General features: G+C 36.8%; 1 protein-coding gene across 3 annotated transcripts in view; it reads left to right on the top strand.

Annotated features, from left to right (window-relative positions):
- Positions 1-6,368, top strand: part of adgrf3b (adhesion G protein-coupled receptor F3b) — a 29,761-nt gene extending 23,393 nt beyond the window's left edge. For 2 of the 3 annotated variants that reach the window (XM_085431194.1, XM_085431196.1), the window contains 7 exons: positions 239-438; positions 1,303-1,488; positions 2,185-3,498; positions 3,987-4,028; positions 4,167-4,196; positions 4,282-4,355; positions 5,150-6,368. In XM_085431194.1, the coding sequence (XP_085287320.1) occupies positions 239-438; positions 1,303-1,488; positions 2,185-3,498; positions 3,987-4,028; positions 4,167-4,196; positions 4,282-4,347 (1,838 nt within the window). In that variant the 3' untranslated portion in view covers positions 4,348-4,355; positions 5,150-6,368. The remainder of the gene's footprint in view (positions 1-238; positions 439-1,302; positions 1,489-2,184; positions 3,499-3,986; positions 4,029-4,166; positions 4,197-4,281; positions 4,356-5,149) is intronic. The other variant, XM_085431195.1, reaches the window with a different exon arrangement.
- Positions 6,369-13,440: the final 7,072 nt, after the last annotated feature.

The raw sequence follows: 13,440 nt of genomic DNA on the forward strand, positions 1-13,440 counted from the left end.
TTTTAAGCCAACTTTCAACTGACTGGCTACCCAATATTCAGCAATATATGCCTGAAATGTATAATGGGTCTACTTTAATCTGTTTATTGTAAATTTCATGTGTAGTATAATGACATATTCTCAGGCTTTAGAATTGCATATGTTTGCAAAGGCCTATGCTGCACCAGCTAATGATATAAATATAATTAATAATATTATTTTCTTTTTCCTAATGTTTTTTTATTTTTTTATTATTAAGCTGGGAAGCCATTTTGTAAAGAGGAGCTACTGGATAAAGATACATGGCCAAAAACCCCAGCTGGAGACACAGTGATTATTCGAACATGCCCAGCAGGCACGGTTGGCTATAAGTCCCGACCTTGTAACGGCCCAGCCTGGCAGGCAGTGTTCTCAAGCTGCGTCAGTGAACAATTGAACAAAATTTCAAATGCAGCTGAAGTGAGTGTGTCTTTATTTGTCATTACAATAATACGTTTTTGTTTGCTCTCGTTTGCATTTGTGTATGTGTTTCAGTATTTTTAGTTTCTGAAACTGCAATGATAAAGGTTTGTAAATTTTCATCTTAGTTCACCTTGACTTTAAAGTTCATACTCTCAGCTCTCTGCTGAGGCTAGGTCTCAGTCACACAGGCCTAGAGACTGGTCGGTGACCACTAGTTGCTACGGAAAAAGTGTATTCCAGTATTAAGTAGTAACTGGAAGTTTGCTGACGGAAGCTAGAGTGAATTGCTTTAGTCACCAGCAGGTTCCCACAATAACCAGTGGTTTACAGAATAGATGCTAACTTGGCTCCAAATACACTTACACAAACCAGAAACTGATAAAGTATTCCTTACTAATGCAACCAATACATTTCAACTCAGTCTTCAGTTTACTGTTTGCATCATACTGTCACTACGACTAAGAGAATAAAATGGTGAGTGTTTGACAGACAAGTTGGCATTTTTCATGTAAACTACAGATATCTGCTGGCAACTAATCACGAAGAGGTTTTTGTTGCAATTTGTTACCATTTTCACCCAACATTATAAGTAAAATTTAATAAACTCCAAAACTAAGCTATGTAGATCATACCATTTAGAAGGAGTATGGTCAAATCTGGAGCGATTTCAATTACACAGCGTAGCATATTGCATATGTAAAACTACTGCTTTGTTTAATGTTTTGCATGTAACCCATACAAATCCAAATGTAAAAGTATGTCAAGACTTTAAAATAAAGTGTCTGTTGTGCTTACTGTTGTGAACTATAAAATAGAATTATAGGATTTTTCTTTTCTTTACACACTAATTCCTTTATCTAGGCCTTCCTGAAGGGACTAGGGGCCACCACGGAGGTGGCCAAGAATATATTTGGAGGGCTAAAGAACAGCTCTACATTAAGTTCTGGATCTGGTGAAAGTATTGCTGACATTAGCGCCTCCATCGGTGTTCTAAATATGATGGCCGACGCATCAAACACAACTGTGTTGGGAGAGGATATCTTTCCTGTAAGCACATCTACCTTTTCTGTTATACATACATAGTTCTGAATATAAAAGTTCAGACTTCATTTTAGAAGTAGAAATTCAAATAATCCTCAACATATACTCATTCTACATTCTACTACTCATGTCACGTCAAGATAGTTAGAGGAATAATACCAATAATACAACACAATGGAAATAAGTCAATAAAAATGTACAAGTACCTATTCTGCAGGAAAAAATGTCCACCAACTGTATAATATGGATTAATATGGCAGATTATCAGTTTCATCAGTTTAAATATGTTACATTTTCTTTAATCTACAGTAAGACCTTTAAGAAATAATAGAATAACAAAAGAATTGCTAAAATAATGTCCTTCACGACTCTGTGATGCAGCTAACTGTCAATACAGCAACATATAACTCTTTCTAAACATGTTACTTGTTCTGTTACTAATTAGCTAACATAAATGATGTAAGTCTATTAGCAACAACTAACCAAAACAGGGCTCTGTAGTGGAAATGACCCTTTATACATGTAGTTTCTCTTCCACTTTAAATTTCAACAACAGACCATGCAGTACTTACAGATCCTTGACTGTACACCCAAGCGGATTACGCCTGAATAGGGGTCCTAGCATCAACTGAGAAAGTGTGAAAAGTCACTGTTCAGTCAAATAAATTTTTTAAGTTTATTTTCTATTTTACTGTCTTTCAGGATTTTGTTAGTGCAGCAAGCAATATGTTGAATGGCACCTGGAGTGGGGTAAATGACACAATTCGTTATAAAATGTCATCAAACTACCTAGAGTCTGTGGAAGGTCTAGTGAAGAACATTAAGGTCAACCAGAGCGACGGAATCAACAGTACAAATCTAGACCTTACATTCTGTCGAAGTAATGACTGTTATGTGTCTGTGTTTGACATTGGTGTGAATATGAACAAGACCAATGGAATACTGAAAACTGTAGCTGTGAAAAATCTAATGAGTAAATTAAATAACAGCTTTAATGGCATACAACCTGAACGTACCGACCTCATATTATCAGCCACACTGGACAATAATAGTGATTCAACTATACAAATTAGACTGGACTTCCCCAGTGGGAAAACCAACCCCACTCAACCTCACTGTGTCTTCTGGAACACCACAAGGAATCAATGGTCAGATGAAGGATGCAATATCAGCATTTCTGATAAAAACCACACAATATGTGAGTGCAACCACCTAACTGCATTCTCTGTCCTAATGTCCAAGGGTGATGGAGGAAAACAAGATCCTATCCTTGAACTTATTTCAAATATTGGCCTTGGTGTGTCCATTTGCTCCTTGGTGATCTTTCTCATCATTGAATCTCTGGTGTGGTCAGCTGTGGTCAAGACTAACCTTTCTCATTTTCGGCACACAGCTATAGTGAACATTGCCACATTCCTCTTGCTTGCAGATTGCAGTTTCTTGGCTTCTAGCAATCCCAAGACTTTAACTGACAGCTGGTGTCTAGTACTGACCATATGCAAGCACCTCTTTTTCTTGGCTATGTTCTGCTGGATGCTGTGCCTGAGCATCATGCTTGTCCACCAGCTCATCTTTGTCTTCAGCCCACTGAGGAAAAGAGTTTTCATGTTCCTCTCCAGCATTTTAGGCTATGTTTGCCCAATCCTAATGGTGGGATCCAGCTATGTGTACTGCAAATACACCAACCAGGACTACTACGACAGCAAAACATGCTGGCTAGTTTATGTAAAACTCTTGGTTGGCTCCATGCATGCTTTTCTCCTGCCTGTGGGAACCATTGTTTTGGCAAATCTCTTTTCCATGATTGTTGTCATCGTTACACTGATGAAGACCTCAGTCCCTGACAGCAGCAAGGCCGATGACAAGGAAACGGCAAAAGGCATCCTCAAAGTGGTGATTGTTCTAACACCTGTCTTTGGAGTGACATGGATTGTTGGCTTCATTCAACTCATCATGTCTGATAGCCCCATCTATAACGTTATCACCTACATTTTCACCATCCTTAATACCTTCCAGGTAATTTGAATGCACAGTTAGCACATACCAAGCAAATTTAGGTAATAATTATTTCAAAAAATGTATTTGATGATCTAAAACATTCACAAATATGAATAAGAAAATCAACAATGGACAAATCTCCATTTCCCTCTATCATAGTTTATAAATTATAATTGTCTTTTTTTATAATTCTTTTTCTTTAAAAGTTATATTTTTTTGCTTTTCATTGTTGATCAATTGTAGAAGTAACATATTTTAAAACATTCATTATTTCATTGTTTAAAAGTAAAAATAAAGCCATGTATTAAAGTTGAGTTAATTATCAATATCCAAGTTTCTGATGATGATCAGAAAACTTCATTCAATGGCAATGCACAGATCTAACTTTCCCATTGGCATATAACTCCCTTAAACTCTTGTCTCTGCTGATAAAAACTGCAAACCTGATTCAAAAGGAAAACCATTGTGTCTTTTTAGACATGTTACATATTTTTTCTCTCTTCCAGGGTTTTTTTATTTTGATCACAGGGTGTTTTGCAGAGCAGAAGGTAGGTTTAATCATTTTAGTGGAACAGATATCACTCTAGATATATTTATAAAAAAAAAAATTGATGGTTAGAAGAAAGTGTTTAGTATTTGCCATGTACTTAATGTATTAAACAATTTGTCTACATTGTTACTATCAGGTCAGAGAGGAACTGTTCAAGCTCATAACTGTAAGCACAACAATGAGATACATACAGAATTGCCTGATAAAGTGATAGAAACATGGTTGATAATACTTCTGGTCTCTTCCCTCAGGGAAAATCAAAAGGAAATGACAGCACAAAGAAATTCACTTCAACTACGTACACAAAAGACCACTGAAGATGTAGGTCAGTTCTATCTATTGTCCTTAAAAATATTCCTTTAATAATGCCAAATTTCTATCTTGAAACTTGGTAGCCCACTGAACTGATCAATCCTGAGTGATGAGAGATCCTTCAGTAACTAAACTCGCATTTTCAGGGTTATATCTATTAACTGTTGATGGCTGCTGTAAACCACCACACAAATACAAGTTGTTTTGTGTTTACAAAGTAATCTATAACAAGGCTGAGTAGCAGGGTTGCACTTGTACTCCGGTGGAACGGCATAGGTTGTGTAATATCAACATACTAGCATGCTTAAAATGATAACGTTGGTGTTTAGCAGATATCATGTTTAGGGATAAGGGATAAGGTAATTACAAATAATTGCAACAATTTAGCCAAGAAAGAAATTGTAATTTTGCCTTGATTATGTTGGATGATAAACATTTCATGGATTGCCAAAGTTATGAACCCTGTTTATTTGCTTTATCTACAGTGTGGAAAAGACACATTTCTCAAGGTTTTGCTTTTTTTTAAGCAGCAGAAATTGACATTTTGATTTCTGGGTAACCCAAATTGAATAAAATGAGTTATTAAACCATGGTCACACTGAACCTGTTGAAACAATATGAATACTTGTTTTCTGCTGGTTTTGTGATCACAATTTGAATGTTGTGCTGTTTTTCACGAGGCTCTCGTGTCAAACAGTTATAGTACCCATATGGTCAGCATTAATTACTTCTTCACCACATGGAAGCAGAAATGATCTTTTGTGAATTAAAGTTGAGTTTTAAAAGTTTAATTTTTTTGCTTTTCAGACTGTGAATCCTGAACTAACAACTCGCCTGTCCAACTACCCCTCTACAGGAGAATACAGTTAGCATTAAGTTAGTATGTAGTTCATTGACATTTACAGTGCGTTGTTTAAGGAGATTTAACTAAATGTTGTTTATAATCATATCATTATCTATAGTTATATGTAGTTTTCCTAAAAAGCAATAGAACCCCTGTCTAGTTATTATTTATGACCAATTAGAAGTGCATGACAGTGTCTTTATCTCCAGAGACCCTGCCTTTCTTATTTATTCTTATTTTGCCATGTAACTGATGTTTCTTGACTGTAACACATATACAGGACAATAACAGCAAACAGGACGAAGAATGCACTTCAGCTGCATTGACAGATAGTGTAAAACATGGCTGTACCTGCCAGATGTAAAAGTGAGGCTTGTCTTATACTTTTGTTTGCAGTCGTTACTAAATGCCGTCCTTGACATAAATGACAGCCTGAATGGCAAGGGTTAGGGTTTCAGTGACTCGTTTCCAGTCATCTTGGAAATCTAGGTCATTCTTCTTGCCAGAAAAGAGAATTTCCCACGATATCTACATCAGCACAAGTTTCATGGTCAGTTCTACCCTTCACTCTTCACATCAGGTTTCAAAACACCAAAATGCCACTCAAAAGAATTATCGTGAAGCTTCAAATGAGATTTCAGGAACCAGCGGGTAACACTTAACATCTTTTATACTGTCTTTGGCTGAAGTGAATCTGGTAGTGAGTTTGAAAATTGTGTTTGCTAGCAATAACCAAAAAATGTAGCATACTATACCTTTAAATAGAGCATTGTTGTCAATGATTAGCGCTAAGGTTCCGATGATATTTGTACATGACACATAGTACTTCTAGCTATTCTTCTTGCTATTATTATTAGCTAAGGTTGGTAGATTTTGTCAGTTATCTTTGTAGATGCAAAAATCATTTGTTTTCTTCCATTCCAAGTAAAATTAAAGATAACTAACTGTGTACATCTTCGACTTAACTGGATTTTGGATATTAAGTAGACCAAGAGTGCAAGTGCTCACTGTGCATAGAACAAAGTAAATGCTTTAACAAGTCCGGACTTGTTTAATGGTTGTATTTAAGATGAATTACTGTATATTTAAATTTATGTTTGGCGTGAACTATAACCTGTATACTATCCCTGTGTGGCCACTGTATGTATCTGAAATCTGTTCAAATAAAAATAAATAACATTCTTTTTTTGTTGTGAAATTGAATTCCAACCTTACATTTTCCTTTAAAAAAAATCACTGTCACATACAAATAGACAAATCATTGTTTTTATAATGTTATGTTGGGACATCACCTTTGAGTGGAGTGGCTCAATTTACTCCTGGTCCTTATATTGCTTCTAATCCTGATGCCTAATAGAAGGTCCTTGTTATTTCAAAAATCAATGGAAAGGTTTATGTGATACAATAATCTTTGCAGGTGGAAACATTCACAATCCATCTCCCTCCCAAATGAGCCCTAATATAACAAATTTACATTTCAAAGTTAAAGTTTCAGCTACATTACACTCCAGTACTGATGACAGTTTTGATTTCATTAATGAACAAATGCAGAGAAAATGTCATCCACTCAAGTGAAAGTTACTGTGGTCTTCTGATAATGAATACAATAACCAGGGTCAGCACTACTGTTCCTGTTATGCCACCAGTCACAGCTGCCAGGAAGCTTCTATCTATATTAAGCTTCTCACACATCTTTCCAGAGTAGTATCTGGTAGTGATGTGCGATACCACTGATTTCCTTTCCAATCCGATACCAAGTAATATTCAGGGTGGTATCGACGATACTGATCCGATACCGATACTTTGTACAAAAACTTATTTTATTTATTGTATCTCAAATTATAGCATCATAATGATTACAGGACATCAGATTACTTGTTGCAGAGTTCATCATATAGAAATAAAAAACTGAAGTTGTGGCTATTTGAACACCTTGCCTGCCTGCAGCACTAAAGGACTCTGTGAGAGACGTGTGTCTTGCCCTAGCAGCACCTGTCCCTCTCCTCCTCTTCAGTTCGCCTCAACATATGCTCGTCATATTCTGTGATATGATTTACTCTGAGGTGTTTGACAAGGTTAGTGATGTTGCCACAACCATACATGCCAACCCTCCCGATTTTTCCGGGAGAATCCCAAATTTCAGTGCCCCTCCTGAAAATCTCCCGGAGCCACCATTCTCCCGAATTTCTCCCGATTTTCCAACCGGACAACAAAATTGAAAAACCATATTGCAGAATTCATAGCGCAGCCCAGCCAATTCCAGTTTCCAACAATGACGGCAGCTACTTAGTTTTAATATTACTCTTATTTCCCTTTCTGGGTCGCAAAAAAACGTTTAACATATTTTGAGGTGAAAATGTAGCTCTGTAAACGTCAAATATCTGAGCCGACCGACACATCGTCTTCAAACCCCCGCGGTATTTCGCTACTCGGGTTAAACATGATATATATGTCACTTTGATAACTTAAAAATGTTATTGTTTGGCTTTTTGGTGTTTTATATGTTTGTGAGTAAATCGGTTTGGCTGAGGTTAAAGTTATAAGATTAAATAAAATTTAACGGGAGGGTTCCTCCAGGGTTTTCACACAGCTGAATAAACGTCAAACAGAAAACTAATTAAACAAAGTGTGAGACAGTCCAGAGTTCACGCAAGTGCCCGATTATATTTTAGATAGCAAGGAGCAGACGGCTGAGTTTCACTCCACCGAGGGAGCTCGTGCCGTACTACCCGGCTTTCTTTAGACCGCGAAGGCCGGGTCCTCAGGTGGAAGTAGCCTCTGAATTTGGACACCCCCGCTGTTTCCGAGCCGGCCAATAATAACGGTGACATTTAACGTATTTTATCCCTTAAATAAACCCTGTAAAATGTATTTATCACCCCCCAACAGCCCTTTTGAATGTCTCTCTAGTATGGCCACAACACCTCACTTTTTTGCCACATGTATCGCAAACCACGTCTCAGCTGTTTGTGGAGGTAAAATACGTCCGCACATGACTCCAATTACGCTCAGCTGCACACGCCAAGGGGCTGCGAGACATTTATACAGCCGTATTTCGCACATGACTATGAAAGGTGGAAGAGGAAGTAGTTCCTTTTAATGTAGACAATCCAAATGTTATGGTTTCTTTCCACTCTGTTACTGTTAATGATAAACTACAAATTTACTCTAAATTACTAAAATATCGATATTTTAATGTGAGAATCGATTCTAGAACATAAATGATTGGTATTGGAGGAATCGATATTTCAGGATCGATCCGCACATCACTAGTATCTGGCCTGGCTTGTTGCACACCTGAAAAGCAGCAGACAGACCTTTTAATATGAAAGCAAACTGTATCTTAAAAACATGCTTTAAAACTGTGTCTGACCCACGTTAACACATGGACTGAACATACACACACCCACAATGGACAACTGTACCTTCAAACACACAATAATAACATGGACTGAGCCTCTGTAGAAACTTAATCCTACAACTGTTTACAACTTGCATAGTTCCCATTTCTGTATAGCTGTATATCTCAGATTTCTGTAAAGTTATTTATTTCATATTCTGTAGTTTTTCATATTTATATCCTGTTCATAGCCTGTACATAGCTTGTACTCACTACAGCCTGTACATACTTATAGTTATAGAACATTCACAACATACTTCATACCGTGTACATTATAACATACCATAATAGACCCATTTCTGTAATATACTTACATATCTATACTATTGCTAATATATATTGTAATATATCTATATCACTAAAGCACTTCTGGATGGATGCAAACTGCATTTCGTTGCCCTGTACCTGTGCATGTGCAATGACAATAAAGTTGAATTCTATTCTATTCTATTCTAATGCCCAGGCTCAGGGGTGATATTGATCTGATGTTGCAATGGAATAAAAATGTGCATGTTTATAAAGATTTCAGCCTTATAGATTGTGTCATTGACCTCATCCATTTATATTCCTTTGATAATAAAATCTATAATATAAAATTAAATATTATGGAAAGCAGTAAGCCCAGAAATGGAAAAATTACCTCATACTAATAATGCCACACAGTATATTCATCCCAAAATGTATGTATATATTATTGCTATTTCTAAAAATTGTAACATATTGTATTGTTTAAATAGTTTAGTCTGTTACTTTTGCTGTCTTGGAGCAACTGTAACCCACATAATTTCCTTAGGGACTAATAATAATAATAATACATTTTATTTATAGGTGCCTTTCAGACCCTCAAGGTCACCTTACAGTAACACATAAACAATACCATTAAAAACATAAGAAAATGTAGAGATAGCAGACATGGTAAGATAACATTTAGACATAAACAGTCATAAAAGTATAAAAGCAAATATAAAAACTGAGCAAGGTACAAATGGCCTAAGACAGATCAGGTGTATGCAATTCTAAAGACCATCACAAACCTGCAAGATGATTTCCCCTCACTTCCACACACACTCCTCAATTAAAACAGGGGTTGGGAACAGGGGTTGGCAGCACATGCCACTCTGTGGCTGTATCCCAATTCAGGGTCTGCAGCCTTAAAGTACGCAGCCTTAATGGTCCACAAGGGCTGCGTACTCAAAGACCCCTAAGGCCGGAAGTGCGAGGCCTGTGAAATGGGACAGTCCAGCCTCCGTCGCGCTGCCCAGGTTGCCCAGCAACCATGATACTAACCACTGGAAACATTTCTAACAGCATTGTTTGACAGAAATGAAGGAGAAAATCTTTTGTTCATTTGTTTGTTTGTGTCAACATGAGCTTTGTGTGATTTGATAAGTATCTGAGACTGAGACCACAGGACTGTAAAAACATGATTGTTGGGCTTCATTTCTGTACTGGACAGTCATTTTAAGATTAGGTAGTAAATAACAATTAGCTAATGTTGTTCATGAGACTAAAGTCATCTCACTTTGGTAATGTAAATATAATATGGCCGATATTAAAGTTAATATTATATTAATCATTATTAGTTATTACAGCAATGAGCTTGAACTGTGTCAAATACTGAGCTTCAGTAAAGATTCAAATTGCAGTTATTTGTATTTCCCATCACCTTAAATCTTCACTCAAAGACAAGTGACACTCATAAAATTATCATATTCATAAAATTATCATATTTCATAACTCATTAATTTTCCAAAAATAAGAAAAAATAACGTTTTTATATATCAAATAGCATTTTTTATTTTCAAGCCAAAAAAAAGTTTACTTTTTTTTATGGGCAAAAAAAACCCCGCCATCTGGTGGTGGGTCAGTGCGTGTGTGCGTGCGCCTGTGTGTCTCTGCGTGTGCCTGTGTCTGGGCCCCTTCTCTCTCTCTCTCTGTGTGTGTGTGTGTGTGTGTGTGTGTGTGTGTGTGGGTGGGTGGGTGTGTGTAAAAATGTCTTAAACCAGAGTAAAAGTGCTTAGTTAAACTTGTGCTTTTGTAACGTTCTGTATGGTGAGACATACAGGCTGCATGCCCCGTTGGAAAACTTATTTCAATTTATTTGCATTTGTTTAATCCAAACAAAGAAAATGATAATCAAAATCTGATTCACAAACCCTTGCGATCCCCCCAAGCATAAGCTCACTGCGGCTCCCACCCAACCTTTAGGCAAATAAGCAGGTTAAACTCCTGAAAAAACCCTCCGGCTTCTCCCGAACTCACACCGCTAAACCCCATACAATAACTTGTTAGGGACTCCCAGTATCCCCCAAAACCTTGTGTGCGATATCAGTGGAAACCCTCAAAAACTGTCACGGCGAGTGAGATGAGCCGTGTGGAAATAAAAAGGAGGATCCAATCGCAGGCAGTAGTGAAAGTGGTAGCCCATCTGCACTAACACAACTTAAAGAAGCCCTACTAAAAGAAGTAGGAGAAGCAAAAGATTTAAAGAAAAAAGGAAAACGCACGCAAGAATTAGAATATTTCCAAGTATGGAAGCGAGAGGCAGATAGACGATGTGAGAATAAACAAAAGAAACAAGAAAAGAAAAAGAAAAAGGCAGAGGTAACAGATAGGGACAGAGGAGGATTTAGAGGAAAGGGCCAGAGATACGTAGGACAGACAGACTTACGCAAAAGAAGTAAAGAAAGAGATAATACGTGCTGGAACTGTGGCAAGGAAGGGCATTTCGCCAGAGATTGCAGACATAAAACAGACAAATGACAATATTCAAATGAATGACTAAATGAGAAAAAGCCAAATGAAAAGGACAAAAGTGACACAGAAGTATTTAATATCCATCAATTAGTTTCTGAAGTAGAAGGCAAACCTACATTGACAGTATATGTTAATGGCCAACCAGTGCAGATGTTATGTGACACAGGAGCATGTAAAACCGTTTTGAACAGAAAACCACAGGAAGTACAATTCTCAGAAGATACTTTAATAGTAAAATCAGCATCAGGTCACACTACAGTGCAGCAACTGACAAATCCCTTATTAAGGGAAAACTAGAGATCAAAGTAGTTTAAAGTAGTTTAAAGTAGTTTAAAAAGGTTGGAAACAGACCCCACCAACTAGATATAAATATAAGAAGTATAAAAATAAAATAAACAAAGGCAAAATTACATTAGAACTTATCTTTAACATATTCAAACTAATAATAGCAAGGATAACCACCTGTAAACTGATATTAACAATGAAACATAGTTTCTGTCTCTTGAGGGGCACCAGGCAGGGATGCCCACTCTCCCCTTCACTATTTGCAATTTTTATTGAACCACTAGCAGCAGCAATTAGACAGAATTCAGTAATTAAGGGCATAAAATGCAAGAACGTGGAACATAAAATCAGCCTTTATGCGGATGATGTGTCACTCTTTCTCCAAAATTCACAAACCAATATCTCTGGGGTGATTGAATTGATAAACTCTTTTGCAAGAATATCAGATTACTCAATTAACTGGTCAAAATCTACAGTCCTACCGATTAATTGCTCCTTCCATAATTCCTCTTCTACACCACTGCAATCGGGAAATATAAAATATTTAGGTATTAATGTTTCTCCCAAGCTTGCAGATCTAACTAAATTAAACCATATCCCACTTTTAAAGAAGGTAGAAGATGATCTGGCTAGATGGAAATGTCTACCCATATCACTCATGGGAAGGGTTGCCGCTATAAAAATGATGGTCTTACCAAAAATAAATTATTTATTCTCAATGATCCCAACTAAACCGCCACAAGATTGGTTCAGATCTCTAGATTCATGTATGTCCAAATTCCTTTGGAAAAATAAACCCCCACGTATAAGCTTAAAAACACTACAAAAGACCAAGGATAAAGGAGGACTAGAACTGCCTAACTTTCAGCACTACTTCTTAGCCAACAGGCTTCAGTTTATCTCAGGATGGCGAAAACACACCCTCTTAGATGAACCTTGGCTAGATGTAGAACAAGCACTCTGCAATAATCTAGAGATCTCAGACCTACCATTTATCAGCTCAAACATCCAACGACATGAATGCTTTAAAAGCATCAACATCAGCTCTTCTCTGACAGCATGGTGGGAGTTTCTAAAATTGACGGCGTCTTCATTAATCCCATGCAAACGTACACCTATCTGGAACAACCCTGACATATTACAAAACAATAATATGATAAACTTTTCAGATTGGAGTGATAAAGGAATCAAATATTTAGAACATATACTAGAAGGAATAGAATTTATTTCATTTGACGGACTAGTTACACAATATGGGATCAACAAGAAAAGATTTTTAGAATATCAACAAATTAAATCCATAGTAAAAAAGAAATTTAAACCGGGTCAAGTTGAACTACAAACACCACCAAGTGTGGTTCAATTTCTTACTCTTAAAACCCCCAAATTACTATCCAAAATATACAGAATGCTTTCTAAAACAGATGAATCAATATCACTTCCTATTGCAAAATGGGAAGCGGATTTATCAGTTAACTTAGACCTAAACTTCTGGTCTCAGATTTGCTTAAAAACCTTTCATCTAATTAGAAATCCCAGTCTTCAATTAATTCAATACAAAATATTACATAGAGTGCACTATACAGGTCATCGGATGTTCAAGATGGGCTTTACGTCTACCAACAACTGCTCACACTGCCAAACCAATTCACCGGACAATTATATCCACGCTCTTTGGTTCTGTCCACCAGTTCAGAAGTTTTGGTGCGAGATATGTGAAGACTTATCGAAGTGTCTGAAATGTAACATTCCAACTTCCCCCTTAGTGTGTTTGTTGGGCAGCTTAGATAATGTCACTTCAGAAAAGAATAT

This window comes from Copadichromis virginalis, linkage group LG15 (assembly GCF_057382275.1).
Source record: "Copadichromis virginalis isolate Kocher_CV1m ecotype Utaka linkage group LG15, C_Virginalis_male_GT1.1, whole genome shotgun sequence".
In the NCBI taxonomy this organism is placed as follows: domain Eukaryota; kingdom Metazoa; phylum Chordata; class Actinopteri; order Cichliformes; family Cichlidae; genus Copadichromis; species Copadichromis virginalis.